Below are 14,168 nucleotides of genomic sequence, written 5' to 3'. Positions count from 1 at the left end.
GAAGGGGATAGGGGCATGGCATGTGGACAGGCAGGGTGGAGGTAGCAGGGACAGGTTACAGTCATCTGACAATGCTAGGCAGGTGGGAGGGGAGTGGCAGCTCAACAGAACCCTCAGAGTAGATAGGAGTGGCAGGTCCATGGAACATGGTGGGCAAAAAGGATGGAGCAGGGGCATGCACAAAGACATCGGAGGGCAGGGGGAAGGAGAATAGGGGCAGCAAGCTAAGCACAGAGGCTAAGCAGGAGGTCAATGATGGGCCATAAAATTGTGCAATTGGGGGCAGGAGGAGTGGACTGGTACATCATGCTAAATGGAGGGCAGTGGCAGCACATCAGACCATGCATGGCAGGAGGAAGGAGGCTAGTCCATGGATTCAGACAACAGAGGATAGGGAGGATGTGGATGGGGCGACAAGCTAACTGTTCAGAGAAGGTGGGTATTAGGAACTTTATTGTTTTTAAAATGTGTGTCTGTGCAAACTACTTAAAATGTGAACAAGTATGCAGCATAATCTCACTTTTATTCAGGAAGAAGAGGACGTTTGTGACTGTGACTCCGGGCTCACTTGGCAGAAACACCCCCTGACCCTCCACCCCCCATCGCAAAATGTAATGCCTGTGAAAAGGGTAGGTGGACGCAGTGTTATATAGAACATAGTCCTGAGAGCACGATTGAAAATGAAAACTAGATATAGTATATGGTATAAACTATGCACCAAAAAGTATGATATAAGATGAACCGGGGCGTGAAATATAATATGCAATACATTGTGCGCAATGACAGATTCATTGGAGAGCACGAGATAGCACAGGCACTAGCGCGTGCTATGCGATATGCACCTTGGAGTGTAATATGCACAGGGCAGTGTTGTGTAACCTAACTAGTCTCTAAAGATGTAATATAAAAGATGTGCTGGGGAGTGTAACGTTGCATATGCACTGTGACAAAGATATGGATCCCAGATTGTAATATGTATGGCATAGCGCTGTGTGTTATAACATAGGCATCGAGGAAGGCACATTAGATGGGGCAATATAACCCGTGCGAAGGCAAGTGTGGCATGACATATTCACGGGGTGGAGTTACAGTGCACATGGGCTAGTGAGTGCCATAGCATACGCACTAGCTGGTGGAATACAACACAGAGGTGTGTGGCACTCGGCGGGCACTTGTCGGTGTAACACAGCACTGGACTCAGCCAGGAGCACGCTGTGACTCTCAAGTGAGGTTCGTCTCCTTTCCAGAGAGTAAAATAAAAAGTATTACACATCCGGCGGTGGATGTGTGTTTTATTAACCGTGAGGGGGGTTTCTTGCATAGTTTGGTTGAATTTTTGTTGAATCCCCTTTGAATGGCTTGGTGTGCGTGTGTATTAAATGTGCCCGTCAATAGCTACCCACGTTTGTATAAATAAACGACAAGGGTGTCTACTTGGAGAGTACCCACCGGCGGGGGCATCGGGATTAGGCACGGTAGGGCGTCAGACACGTCAGAGCTTCACTATCTGTGTAAATACATTCCACGTGGATTCATTGTATGCATAGTCGCCTTTTAATGAATATCACGCAAATCGTCATGGTGATAGGTACATACGGTTTGTCCAGCATGTCCTAGGTGTTTCTATAAATATATATATTTTTTTAAATAATTTAAAACAAAGGCCGGCCCCGGGGGATGGGGTCCCTGGGCCATAAGTGGCCTGAGGAGGGGGGCAACGCAGCCCCCTCCTAAAGAATTATAAAAAAAAAAGGCCATGACCCGGGGGTTGGGGTCCCCGGGGCCGATTAAGGCCTTGGGAGGGGGGCCCCCCTTCCAAATTTATTTTTTTCAACAAACAAATTAGAGTGCTGGCCCCAGGAGATGGGGTCCCCAGGGCCAATAAATTAGAAAAATAAGGGGGGCCTGAAAGCCCTCCTTCTAAAAAAAATAAAATAAAAGACAGGCATCGTGCCGGAGGCCACACCCCCTCCTTGCAGCACTCTGCAAACACGCCCCCTGGCCAGTTGTAAGTTGGGGAATTAATTCCCATTCAATACTGAGGGTCCCTGAGGGCCAACTAGCCCAACAGGTATCTCCAGTGTGCGCCAGGGAGCTGCGTTGCAGACAGGTGTTCTGAGGCCACGCCCCTTTTTACACCTCTATGCAACGCAGCTCTGTGGCGCTTACTGGAGGTACCTAGTGGGCTAGTTTGACCCTAGGGACCCTTAGGATTCAAGGGGACTTAATCTCTCAACTTAGAACGGCCACAGGGCGCGTTTACACAGCGGTGAAGGGAGGGGACAGGGCCTGAGGTGACGTGTGCAAACACGCCCTGTGGCACGTTTTCAGTTGGGGAAGTAATTCCCTTTCAATCCTGAGGGACCCTGGGGGCCAACTAGCCCACCAGGTGCTTCCAGTAAGCGCCACTGCTCTGCGTTGCAGAGAGGTGGTGCAGGCCGTGCCCCTTTTTACACCTCTCTGCAATGGCGCTTACTGGACGTACCTAGTGGGCTATTTTGCCTCTAGGGACCCTCAGGATTTAAAGGGGACTTAATCTCCCAACTTAAAACAGCCACAGGGCGTATTTACACAGTGGGGAAGGGAGGGGACGGGGCCTTAGGTGACGTGTGCAAACACGCCCTATGGCGCGTTTTAAGTTGGAGAAATAATTCCCCTTCAATCCTGAGGGCCCCTGGGGGCTAACTAGCCCACCAGGTGCTTCCAGTAAGCCCCACTGAGCTGCGCTGCAGAGAGGTGGTCCAGGCCGTGCCACTTTTTACACCCTTTGCAACGCAGCTCTATGGCGCTTACTGGAGGTACCTAGTGGTCTAGTTGGACCCTAGGGACCCTCAGGATTCAAGGGGACTTAATCACCCAACTTAAAACGGCCACAGGGCGTGTTTACACAGTGGGGAAGGGAGGCGACGGGGCGTGAGGTGACGTGTGCAAACACGCCCTGTGGTGCGTTTTAAGAGGTAGTTTTAATCCCCTGCCCTATTATATATTAGGGGCTTACAGAGGCGGTGATGCTAATCACAGGGGGACCCCAACGCATAGTGTTCCCTAGTGTATGTAGGTGTTTTCACTGTATTCTGAGTGTCTTTTAACATAGCACTGGCTCTAGGACTGGTTAGTCAGACTCAGTTACCACCAGTATCCGTCTGAAAAAGTTGAGGTTACAGGATGATTTTGCAACAAGGCTTCTTTCTGCTCTTCTGTTTGTTCTTTCTGCACGTTATCCTTCTTCCTGCACTTTTCTTCGTCTTTGAGAACTTCTGTTGCTTCTTTCTGCATTTCTTTTTTTTCTTACTGTGCGTTTTTTCTTCTTTCTTCACATGTCCTATCTCTGTAGGCATAGTTAGAAATTAGCATTTAAAAAACCTTTGAAATTCACTGAAAAAACCTTAGGTTTCAGGCACGTTATAGTTAGGAATTAGCATTTAAAAAACCTTAGAAATTCACTGAAAAAACCATAGGTTTCAGGGGCGTTATAGTTAGCTGGACTTTTCACTCGTACAAAACCATTGAAATTCCCCCGTTATAGTTAGTTCAGCTAACTATAACTTGCACGCCTGCAATGCACGTCTGATGACATCACATATTACATCACTCATGACATGGTCAGTGACATCACTCATGACATCTCAAATGACATCACTGATGACATCATCCAGTGAATGTGTGTTTTTTCTGAAAATTACATATGTTTTATATATGTATATCTCAAGGTCGATGGAAGAATAAATGGGTATATAAGTGTCAAAATGGATGATTTGTTTTTGAAAAATTGATTGTATAACTGACTAAGTGTATCTTAGTGAATACATGGCTTAGTGAGTAATGTTTCAATATGTAAATATCTGTATCAGTCTCTCACTTTGTGTAGAAGTGGCTGCATGGGTTGGTGAGTAGCTACAGGAGTGTCTATATAGGCTATTAGTTGTTTTTTTGAGTATCAGTATGAGTGTCTGAGCGTCTGTATGGTTCAGTGGGGGGTATTACGTAGTGCATAGGTGCATGAATGAGTGACTCACTGTTTGTATGTGTTGAAGACAACATGTGTACAGGACTGTATGGGTGGATGAGTGTGTGCATGAGTGTGTTCGTGAGTGAATGGCTATCTCAATAGTGTCATTATGAGTAACTACATATGTTTTGAACTAGTATATGTGACTATTGGTGTATATAAGTGAGTATATGTGAGAGTGAGAGATTGGAAGAGTTCCTGTATGAATAAGCATTTGTGTTTCTATAAGTGATTGTTTAAAAGACTAAGTATGTGTAAGTTTCTGTAGAAGTGTGGTGGTGTGTGTATAACTGTATATGCAAGTAAATGGATGTTTGATTCTTGTGACTGTGTGTAACTCTATGGATGAGTGGTGTTGTGTAACAGGATGTATAGGTGTATGAGTACATATGATGAGTGAGTACATGTATGAGTGACTGTATAGGACTGTTGGTGAATGAGTGGATGTGTATGTGGATCTTAGAATTACTGAATAGGTTGTTGTAACTGGTATTGGTATGTCCATTGTTTTGAAAATGTTAGTTTCTATTTTTGAATGTGTGTATCAAATGTGATATTATATTCTTTAAACACTCTGACCTGGAGTTGTATGCTATGATTTTCAGCTGGAGTGTAGGGACCCCTTGTGGGGGGTTCTAGGGTTGCAATTTGTGGCCTGATTTTTTTGTCTTTTTTTAACCTAAAGACATTTGTAATGGGGTCCTCTACACTTTCCCATCGGGAGATCTCTGCCATGGTGGCGAATATCTAAATCTAACCATGTAGAGTTACTGGTAGTGACTTTATATTTTTAAATCCTGTTTTAGGAGGCTCCACCCACTGGTTTGAGGTGGTGGTGGTGGCATGAAAGACTACATAGGAAAATCTGTACTCAGAAATGGTGGACACCAAAAAAAAGCAGATAGTTACACATAGGAGTAGTAGTAAATATATAGATGAGTACATACAGACATGTATAATTACCTTTGTGAATAGGGCCAAATTTACCTAGGACATTTGTCCCAAATTACAATATCAACAAAAAACGTTGATCTTATTGTATAGTAGTCAACTGCCTATACAGGTGTACACTTCATGGAAATTATATCCAAATACCACAACAGGAATAATTACTATTGGGGAGGATCCGTACATTCATAGCTCTTGGATGCCAAGAAGATTAACTGAGAAATTGTTTTGGAACGCTTTACAACAGGTACATTTCAAAAAGTTGTGAAGTACTTTGACAGTATCAATAGGATTTTGACACTTAAGGATCCATCCCAACCTTGCCTAAACATCCTGTTGCAATAGCATCACGCTATAGAAATGTTCATTGAGCTTGGGAGATGCTTCTACCTGAATTTCTGTACACCACTTTTCAAATGCTGCTTATCAGTTCAACTATGTTACTGGCCAGAACATGGTAGCTCATTAGCTGTATGGCATTCAAACAGTTGAACAATTTACGTAGTGGAAAAAAATACATTATTATACGATACTTTACTTCAAAGTCAAGTGCAAAGTATTATCATCTGAGGACAAAAATACTTGGGTCGGTCACTTCCTTACATCCACTGACAGCATAGATTGCTTTTATATTCTGAAAAACAGGGAATGGGAAATTTACAGAGTGTTCTAAAAACACTTGATAAGTATTAACCAAAATAATGTTGGTAAGTGCATGCTTGTGGGGGTTGTTTGGATAATCAGACAAAAATGTGTCTTTTACTTATTGACCTGGATTTGAAGATTTTCATGAGAAAATACTTTTTGGGGATCACATCTGTAATCTCAGAATATTTGGATGCAAAGTAAAACGAATGATATGCATGTCGGTAGATTTAAGTACTTAGGGGCAGATTTACAAGCCCCTTGCTCCACTTTTGCGTCACTTTCCAATGTTAAAAGTGATGCAAATGTGGCGCAAGGAGCTTGTAAATCTGCCCCTTAGTGCCTTCCTTAACGTACTGTGGACTGACTGCCTTACAGGTAGTGTTGGAAGCTCTGCCTCAGTCGCTCCAACCCTAGGCATGCTGCTGAATTTAGAGTTCGCCTTGGACTTGTGCCTTTCCTTGAATAGGGATCATGATGGTAGGCATGTATCTAGGAGTCCCTTGTAAACAAGAACTTAAAAAATTTGTCTATTTGGCAAATTATTCCTCCAAGACAAAGGCCAGCAATTAAATGTTTTTTTTCCTTTGTCAATTTTTCTCCAAGAACTGAAATGTTTTCTTTAATTAACTTGCAGCGTCTGTTTACCTACATTTCAAACGTGATGCAGAGGGGATATCAGGAGGAAGAAAGGAGAAAAATAGAAGAGAAGAACAGACATAGGAGCCAAAATACGGTCTAAAAGATTGGACCTCCATTTACAATAGTAGTGGATGGATACATCGGCAACTCAATGGAAAATGACAAACTTGGCCACAAACATGGCTGCATCTTAGACACCAAAGAACAGCATACCAAAGGCCAGTTACATACAGTACTGACATCTGCAGTCTTCGAAGTGTAATCAACTGCATTCTCAAGAGAAAATAAGTGAGGCCTAGAGTAGTAAACAGAAATCCCAAGGTTATTGATTGACGTGTTGTTGTGCAGTAAATGAGCTATCAAGCCGGAATACTAGGAGATTCACAGCAAATAAGTATTGTACAGAATGGTATATAATATTGTGATCATGTTCAGATGCTGAGGGTTGATTGCTGTGTAAATAATCTAATGAAAGAGAAGCAACTATGTTGATTCAAATGGGCCAAGGGAAGGTGCTCTAAAATAATGGGAAGATTACACACCTAAGCTTTTTCAGCCTGAAAATTGGAAATCCCTAAAGGTTTTTCAAATGTAATTTTCAAATGTGCCTGTGAACTAAACAGTAACTTATCCAGGAAGGGCACAGAGAAGGAGCACGCAATCACCTGCAGCCTCTTCTATAATACCAAAGTGACTCGAAGGTGCAAAAAACAAGTACACATGCTTGCAGCTGTTTTGTAACATTGCCCCAGGTGTCTACAACTGTTCTCTTAAACACACAAATGACTCAAATGTTTCCTTATGTCTGTTCCACTTGTAATTCAGCAATGTATAAGTATTCTCTGTGTCTTTAGTTCTGCAAGACAGAGTTTAGTACTTTGTAATTTATTTACTTAGCAAGAATTGTCCTTTTTCACTACCCAAACAGTCTCAGGGCCTGATCCACAAATGGCCTCAGCACTTTGCGGCAGAGACTGGGCAGTTGTGGTGGAATCTCTGGAATGAGAATTCTCACTGTGGAGATTCCGCCCCAATTGCGGGCTTCTTGCCATGACTGCGGGGTTCCGCAACGAGTGCGGAGTCCCTTGGTGAATCGGGCTCTCGGTGAGGAAAGATCTCTTTTTGCCCAGATAGTCTTTGGGCTGCTGCAAATCTTGCTGGAGGTCATCTGCATCATTTTCTCTGCTTTCTAGCATCCACCTACCTGTACGTGCTGCTTCTCAAGAGGTGCCTAGCTACCGTCACCTGCTCTTGCTAAATTGACTCACCTGAGTCCCTTTCAGGCAGTATCCTAGTGTTCTTCACTGACCCCTGACAGCCATCCGTCAAATCCTCACCTCATCAGTGTCTCTTACCACCTTCCCTTTGGTTCCATGTAGCTGTGATCCACTTAGCTTGTTTAGGCAGGATGAAGAGGAGGTAAGAGACTTCTTCAGAATGGGGCTCAGAGCAGGGAACAGAAATGTTTCGGACCAAAGATCAGAAGAGGAACTAGAAATGTTCATGAACATGAATTAGAGGCAGCAATACAAATATTTATTAGCATGGATCAGAGGAAGGAACAACATTTTTTATGAGCAGCGATCAGAGACTGGACTGGAACTGTCTGAAACAAGCATTGACAAAGCCAAATCGGTCTCACCTAGGCAAGATCTATTGGCTTGGTCACTGTTTTTTTAGCCATGTTGCACAGCAGTGTAGCATGGCTGAAAGTTAAAAAATAAAAGCTCGGACACATTTTTTTCTTTACTTTCAGCCTTGTTATACAGCAGCCGCCATGCTGCACAACATCACAAAAAAATTGACAAAGCCAATAGATCACATGTAGGTGTGACCTATTGGCTTTGCCAATGCTAGTTTGTTCAGTCGCCCTGGGAACGTTAACGTACATCTCTTTTAAATAGAGCTGAGGGGGAGATTGAATGCGTTTAGAATGTCATCAGAGCCCCTAGCTGATTCCGTGCTCTGGGGCTGGACGGAAAACCAGATTTTCCACTCATTTTGCCAATGTTGTCAGGCAACGCGCCCACAGCTTGTTCTGTGGTTTCAGTGCAGTATACCGAAAAGAGATAGTAATTTAATAGCCGTCTATCTGTGATTACGGAGTATGAATTAGACAGACTAAAAGACCCAGGTATAGTTCTCAGCATGTCTTCTCCACAAAATGCTACGTGTAGGAAACTTGACCTTTTGACCACTCGATGACATTCCAAGAAGTGACACTGCACAACCTTTCATCCTGATGACATCGCGGATTGCACTTTCTTGTAAATGAAACTTTAATACTAACCGAGAAAGCAGCACAAAACACAGATACTAGACATAACGAGCCACCAAAAGCTAGCAAGTTAAGGAATACTAACACTCAAAACATATAGGCAAATCGCCGCATGTACAGATCTCTATAAGTAACTTACACTTTCCTCCCAACAAAATTACACAGTTTGGGCCTATGATGTTTACATACCCCATGCTGGGATGCTGTGGAAAGAAAGGAACGTTTCTTGACCCATACGCCACCCTTTATCGTTGTAGTTCATTATTCATTCAATTGGGCCTTCTCAATGATTGCTACAGTGCGCCATATGTACTGTAATTATTATTTTTATTTTCTTTCCTATCTTGTACAGGCAAACAAAAAACACAATCAGTGGCCATGTACACAGTCCAGAGACCACATGGAGCACAACCATACAAATAGTACAGAACATAGATAATTGCACAGCAATCAGTCAGGGGATCTGATGGCAAAATCCCCCAGTGGATCACAGCTTTATATCACAGCGTAATACCCTTGAATTTCCACAACTAATATCCTCTCACACATACATCACCTAGTGCCGAAGTACAGTCCTCCATCACCCCCACTGCCCACAGGTGGCGTGTCGTCCCTAGACCATGGTGGGTCATCCCAAGGTAAGCCACCCTCCTAAGCATCCATCTCTTGTCTAGCAAGGTAAACCCCAAGTGGTCCCCATATATCGTTTGGTCATGAGGTCACTGGTAACATCAGGGCGTACGTCGAAATTCGATCATGCATATCACTAAATCCCTAGGGCAACCATTAACCAGGGGTACTTTTGCTGCCGCAGTTCGTAGCCACCCTGCCCTTGCCCAGTAACAATGCCACTGCTGTCAAGCACTGGATCCTAGAAGGAGAGTCTTTCACATACCACAAAGCGGTGTAGCCTCCATGTCCTAGTCCATCATCTCATCAAAAGCAGTCAGGACAGCCTGCCAGTGGTTCTGTCTGGGGGGGGGGGGGGGTCACTCCCAAGTTAGGATCAAGAACCCAGCACGTCCCCACCTGCAGCACAAGCAATGGTGGTGGTGTGTCAGGTCAATTTGATGTTGCAGGGCTGGGGTGCTATATGACCTATGCAAGAATTTAAAGTAAAGCAGTTTATGCCAGTAATTCATGACTATACATACCTTCTGCATGCAACAGTATTGCACACCTATTAAGGATTTATCCAAGTTTATATCACAAGCTCGAATGGACAGCTCTGCCCTACTCGTACGAATCTGTGACACAAGAGGCATACAGCTGAGAACACAACGCGTCACATCCCAAGATCTAATCAATTGTGTAAGTAGTGAGAAATCAGTGGATTCCTCCGGGTATCCTGGAAGCTTATTTCTAAGTACGTTGGTGCATTGGCTATATCAAAATAGCTAGGGTAGTAGGGTTCCCCCGTGATTTAAATTGCTGTAGTGTGAGAAAGTGCCCGTCGCTATACAGATGACCACATTTTGACATAGCTATTTTTGTTAATGTCCTCTGCGCCATACGTTCCATGGTGAGGGGCAGTGAGCCGGTGAATATGTTTTATTCCCTGCCCTTAGCCACAACATGGGCCACGCCCAACTTGTAGTGCCATACTCTTGTTCTGCAGTCTGGGCAAACCCAGAGACAGTATAGACATCATGGAGTCCCCCTTAGTTTAATCCAGTTCAGGAATGAAACAAGGGAGACAAGCATCCAGGTGATACTAATAAGTTGCAAAATGGCATTACGCTACATAGTAGTAAAGTTCAACGTTGGGACCTCAAAGCCACCAAGTTCGTAGGGAAGAGTCATCGTGTTCTAGCTGATCCTGGCCGTAGTATCAGTCCAGAGCAGCTTGATCAGTAAGGTTTTGAGAGTGAGAAAGAAATGTCTATTGAGGAAGTGGGAATGTTCATAGAGAAATTTAGGAAGGCCCACCATTTTAAGCTGTGCCAGTCTACCTGCCAGAGACAGTGGGCGTTTGATCTAGGTATCAGCTGGTCACTGTAACTGGTCTATAGCGGGCCATAGTTGAGCCAGATACACGTTTTATAGTACATTACAGTTATCCAAGACTACTGACCAAATCTGATGGTTTCCCTGGAGGGGTGTGGGAAGACATGTATCTCTGGGTTTCTCACAAAAAGCCCCCAATGTATCATTTTTGAAGGTCGTGTGCCAATGAGTCCAAATGCCAAGATAAATAGCAGGAGTAATAAGGGGCATCCCTGATTGGTACCCCTGGCCACTTGAAAGGGGTCTGATATTAACCAATTGATGGAGACTCACACCATAGGTTGTACCTATAGTAAACTAATCAATGCCATAAATCCTTTTGGTATTCCATACCGCTGAAGTACACCCGTTAGAAAAGGCCATTCCAAAGAATCAAAACACTTCTTCCTCACCCCCTTACCCTTCTACTCTCCACTTTGCTCATCTTCTATGCTCTTTAAATGTTTCTAGCAACAGATGTAACATGTAACATTGTGGAAACTCATGTAAAGCGCTCTGATACCTCCGGGTCTAGCCAGCGCTATTTAAAACTCAAATAAATAAAATAACACCTTTTCAGCGTCGAGTTGGATCACCGCTGCACTCATTTTAGGGTTTAGTTGGTGCAGGACACAAACACTGTACATAGATTGATTGTTGTTGATCTGTGGCACAAAGTTGGATTGTACCAAGGATCCAATTTTTTGGTACAGTAAGTGTGACAATCTTCTTGCAATGACTTTAGCAGGGATTTTATTGTCGCAATTAAGTAGCAATAGTGGACGAAGAGGCACAACTATTGGGGTCTGGGGAATACAGAACGGATTGCTTTGGGTAATGTTGCAGGAAATATCCCATGGTCGGCACCTCTGCGAATAACTCCAAGAGGTGGGGGACTAGAATGGATCTGTAGGCTTTGTAGCAGGCGCTGTAATTAAAGTGTTTACACACCACTGTGATTGAATGGGAGGACTGACTGGAAGACAAGATGGACAAAAGGTAAACAAGGCCGCACACAGTATAAAGAGCATGCTACTGGAACAAAGGCATTTTCGTGAGTATAACTGCAACTTGTCAGCAAGTATTAGAGATGTAAAGCACATGCAGCAGATTCCCTGCAGTGCTCTGGTGTGTCGAATCTAAAGATGTGAAACACAAATACCCCATAGCCGTCTGGAGCAAGGATGGCAAATTGACATCAACAGCCGCTGACCAATGAAAATAAAATAAATGTGAGCGACGGTGAAGCCAAACACTGGGAAATAATGGGTAGGCTAAAAGCTTCTTTTTAGATTAAAAAAAAAAATTCTTTAAACAATAGATCATCACAAGCTACAAAGCATGGCGAGAGAGATGTCAGAGAAGGGAATGGACCATTTCAAAGCAGGGCTGAAAGGAGGAAGTGGATGATTGCACAAAAACAAGAGTAAATGGCTGAGGGATTGAAAAAGCAAACTAATCCCGGGTTTCAGAATTATAGAGATGAGATCACATTGGGTATATGCCGGCAATACTGGGCAGTCCTGCAAGAAATAGAGCAGTTTTGAGGGCTTCGGTTGGGGGGGTGGGGGGGAGGTGTTCACTGATGTTAGATTGCCCCTAAAAGGAGATAAAAGTGCTCCTATGCTTGTTTGGGTGCACAAAATGTCACAGCCGCTGAAAGCCACCATCCTTGTTGAAACCACAGATCTTCCCAATTTGAGATGTCAAACGACCATGGAAGACTAAACTAAACAATAGCGTCATTGTCATGTTCTTTGATCAATTGTGCAATATTATATCTGCTGCTGAGGTCTTCTCCAGCTGCTCTACAGTGCAAGGATTTTGAGGATAGATGACTCCAATGTTACTCGTCTCTGGCATAGACATCTGGTGAGAAAGTGAGATTAATGTGAAGTATATTTTTCCGCTGTCTGAGCAGCTGACGCAGATTTGGAATTAGGGGCTTTGCTGTATGATCTACCAGAGACTCTGTGTTCTACTGCTCTGGGGAACACAGCATTGGCAGAGTAGCTGTCTTTAGGTAAAATAACATTTTCTTCCGCCAGCATGCAAGGGAACATTACCAGGACCAACACAACTTTAGAGTTCCTTAGCCACCCTTCATTCAGCAATTCCTGGTCAGTTTAATGCCATCTCTGTGTTGTTCTGCTAGCAATCGTTTTTTTAGGCCTGAGAAAGCATAAAATTGAGGCATGCAGCCCTTTTCCGAGATGGGTCGCCTAAGGTTATTTCTCTCAGGTACAAAGGACCAGGCACAACCAATACTGTTAAGAAACGTTGATAGTGTTTTGGTAAAAGACATGTCGGTTTTGTAAGCACTTCATAAGAAATTGTGACACAGCCAAACATTGCCTTCCTACTCGGAGTGCTTTTCCCATGGGGACTCGGTTGACAAGGACTTCCTTATTGCAGAGAAATATGTTAAGAGGAAGCCCGGGGAGAAAACTGGGGTTTCTTGTAAACCTAAGTGGTTGATTTCCAAGACCTTTTCAGTCAAGACGATCAAATTCAGGGCCATAAACATCCTCTACATGCTAGGCTTACGGTGACAATTAGAGGGACTTGATCGAACTCCATATATTAAGATTCAAGGCCCAAAAGTATTCCCTGGAGGATGCTTAAGTGGAATTCTCAGACTTCTTTCAGATGGTTTGCCCGTAGGTGCCACGTAAGTGACTGCAAGAAATGAGCTTGTAGATGATGGCCAATGTATGCATTACCAATGAAGCAGTTGCTTCAAGGAATTGAAGTATGCCTGAAGTGCCTTAGGATGGAGTAAACTGTAGTGTGCTAAAACTTGCCATGATGTTATAGTATGTTTCATAAGGAACGCCTATTTGTCAAAATGTTCGCTTGGGTACCTTTCAATCAGAAGCCACAGTAGTGAGAAGACCTATGTGGGTACAAGATTGGACACATGCTACAGGAAGAAGGTTTTTTAGTTCACACAGAAAAAATTACTATATAAGGCAAAACATATGTGCTTCTCTCTGTCACCATAAATAGCAGGGTCATTGGTCAATAATGTTTGCTCTAATATGCCTGCTGACTGTCTTGGAAGCCAGGTACGCCAAAGAAGAGGGAATTGTGTGCAATGTAGTCCTCAGTAATGAACAGTGGCCGAGATTCATTTAATTGTTTCCCCCTTTACTGGTTTTCTTTCTCAGTGACAAGCGTATGCTCAGACATGGGACTTGTAGATGGAGCAAAGCTCAAGCTGCATCTCACTGTTGAGGCAAACATGGGTTTGCTTTTGTCTTTGTTCAGAAGGGACATGGCAAACCAGTTCAGATTGGACTTTCCCTCCTGGTGTGGGACCAGGACTCATTAGCACATGGTTGACTCTTACCTGCAGTAGGACACGGAGTTTGTCGTTTACTGGAATGTGACAAGTAGAATTATTAATGGCAAAAATATATTTAGGCATTCCATTAATCAGTTATGGTATGCAAACCCATACTTTTGATGTGTTACTTCAAAATGCTTCCAGTGAAAATCATGGTGCAATTCAGTGAATAAAATAACACTCTCTGTAAAACTAACCAACAGTGGTCTGGTTGGATTCACAAGTTGTATAGTTGAAAACTTAATATTGTAAATATCTGTTGTTAACCATCCATGGCTAATCAATGCACACTTGTTTATGCTTTTAGTCAC

At 43.5% G+C, this 14,168-nt stretch overlaps 1 protein-coding gene across 1 annotated transcript in view; it reads left to right on the top strand.

Moving 5' to 3' along the window:
* LOC146799343 (neuroglobin-1-like) overlaps positions 1-7,493 on the top strand; it is a 106,494-nt gene extending 99,001 nt beyond the window's left edge. The window contains exon 5 of the mRNA XM_085628069.1: positions 6,240-7,493. Within this exon, the coding sequence (XP_085484195.1) occupies positions 6,240-6,344 (105 nt within the window). The 3' untranslated portion in view covers positions 6,345-7,493. The remainder of the gene's footprint in view (positions 1-6,239) is intronic.
* The last annotated feature ends 6,675 nt before the right edge of the window (positions 7,494-14,168 follow it).

Source organism: Triturus cristatus, chromosome 9, assembly GCF_964204655.1.
Source record: "Triturus cristatus chromosome 9, aTriCri1.1, whole genome shotgun sequence".
NCBI lineage: Eukaryota > Metazoa > Chordata > Amphibia > Caudata > Salamandridae > Triturus > Triturus cristatus.
The sequence above is the reverse complement of the archived record's forward strand: the minus strand, read 5'-3'. Positions and strand labels throughout refer to the sequence as shown.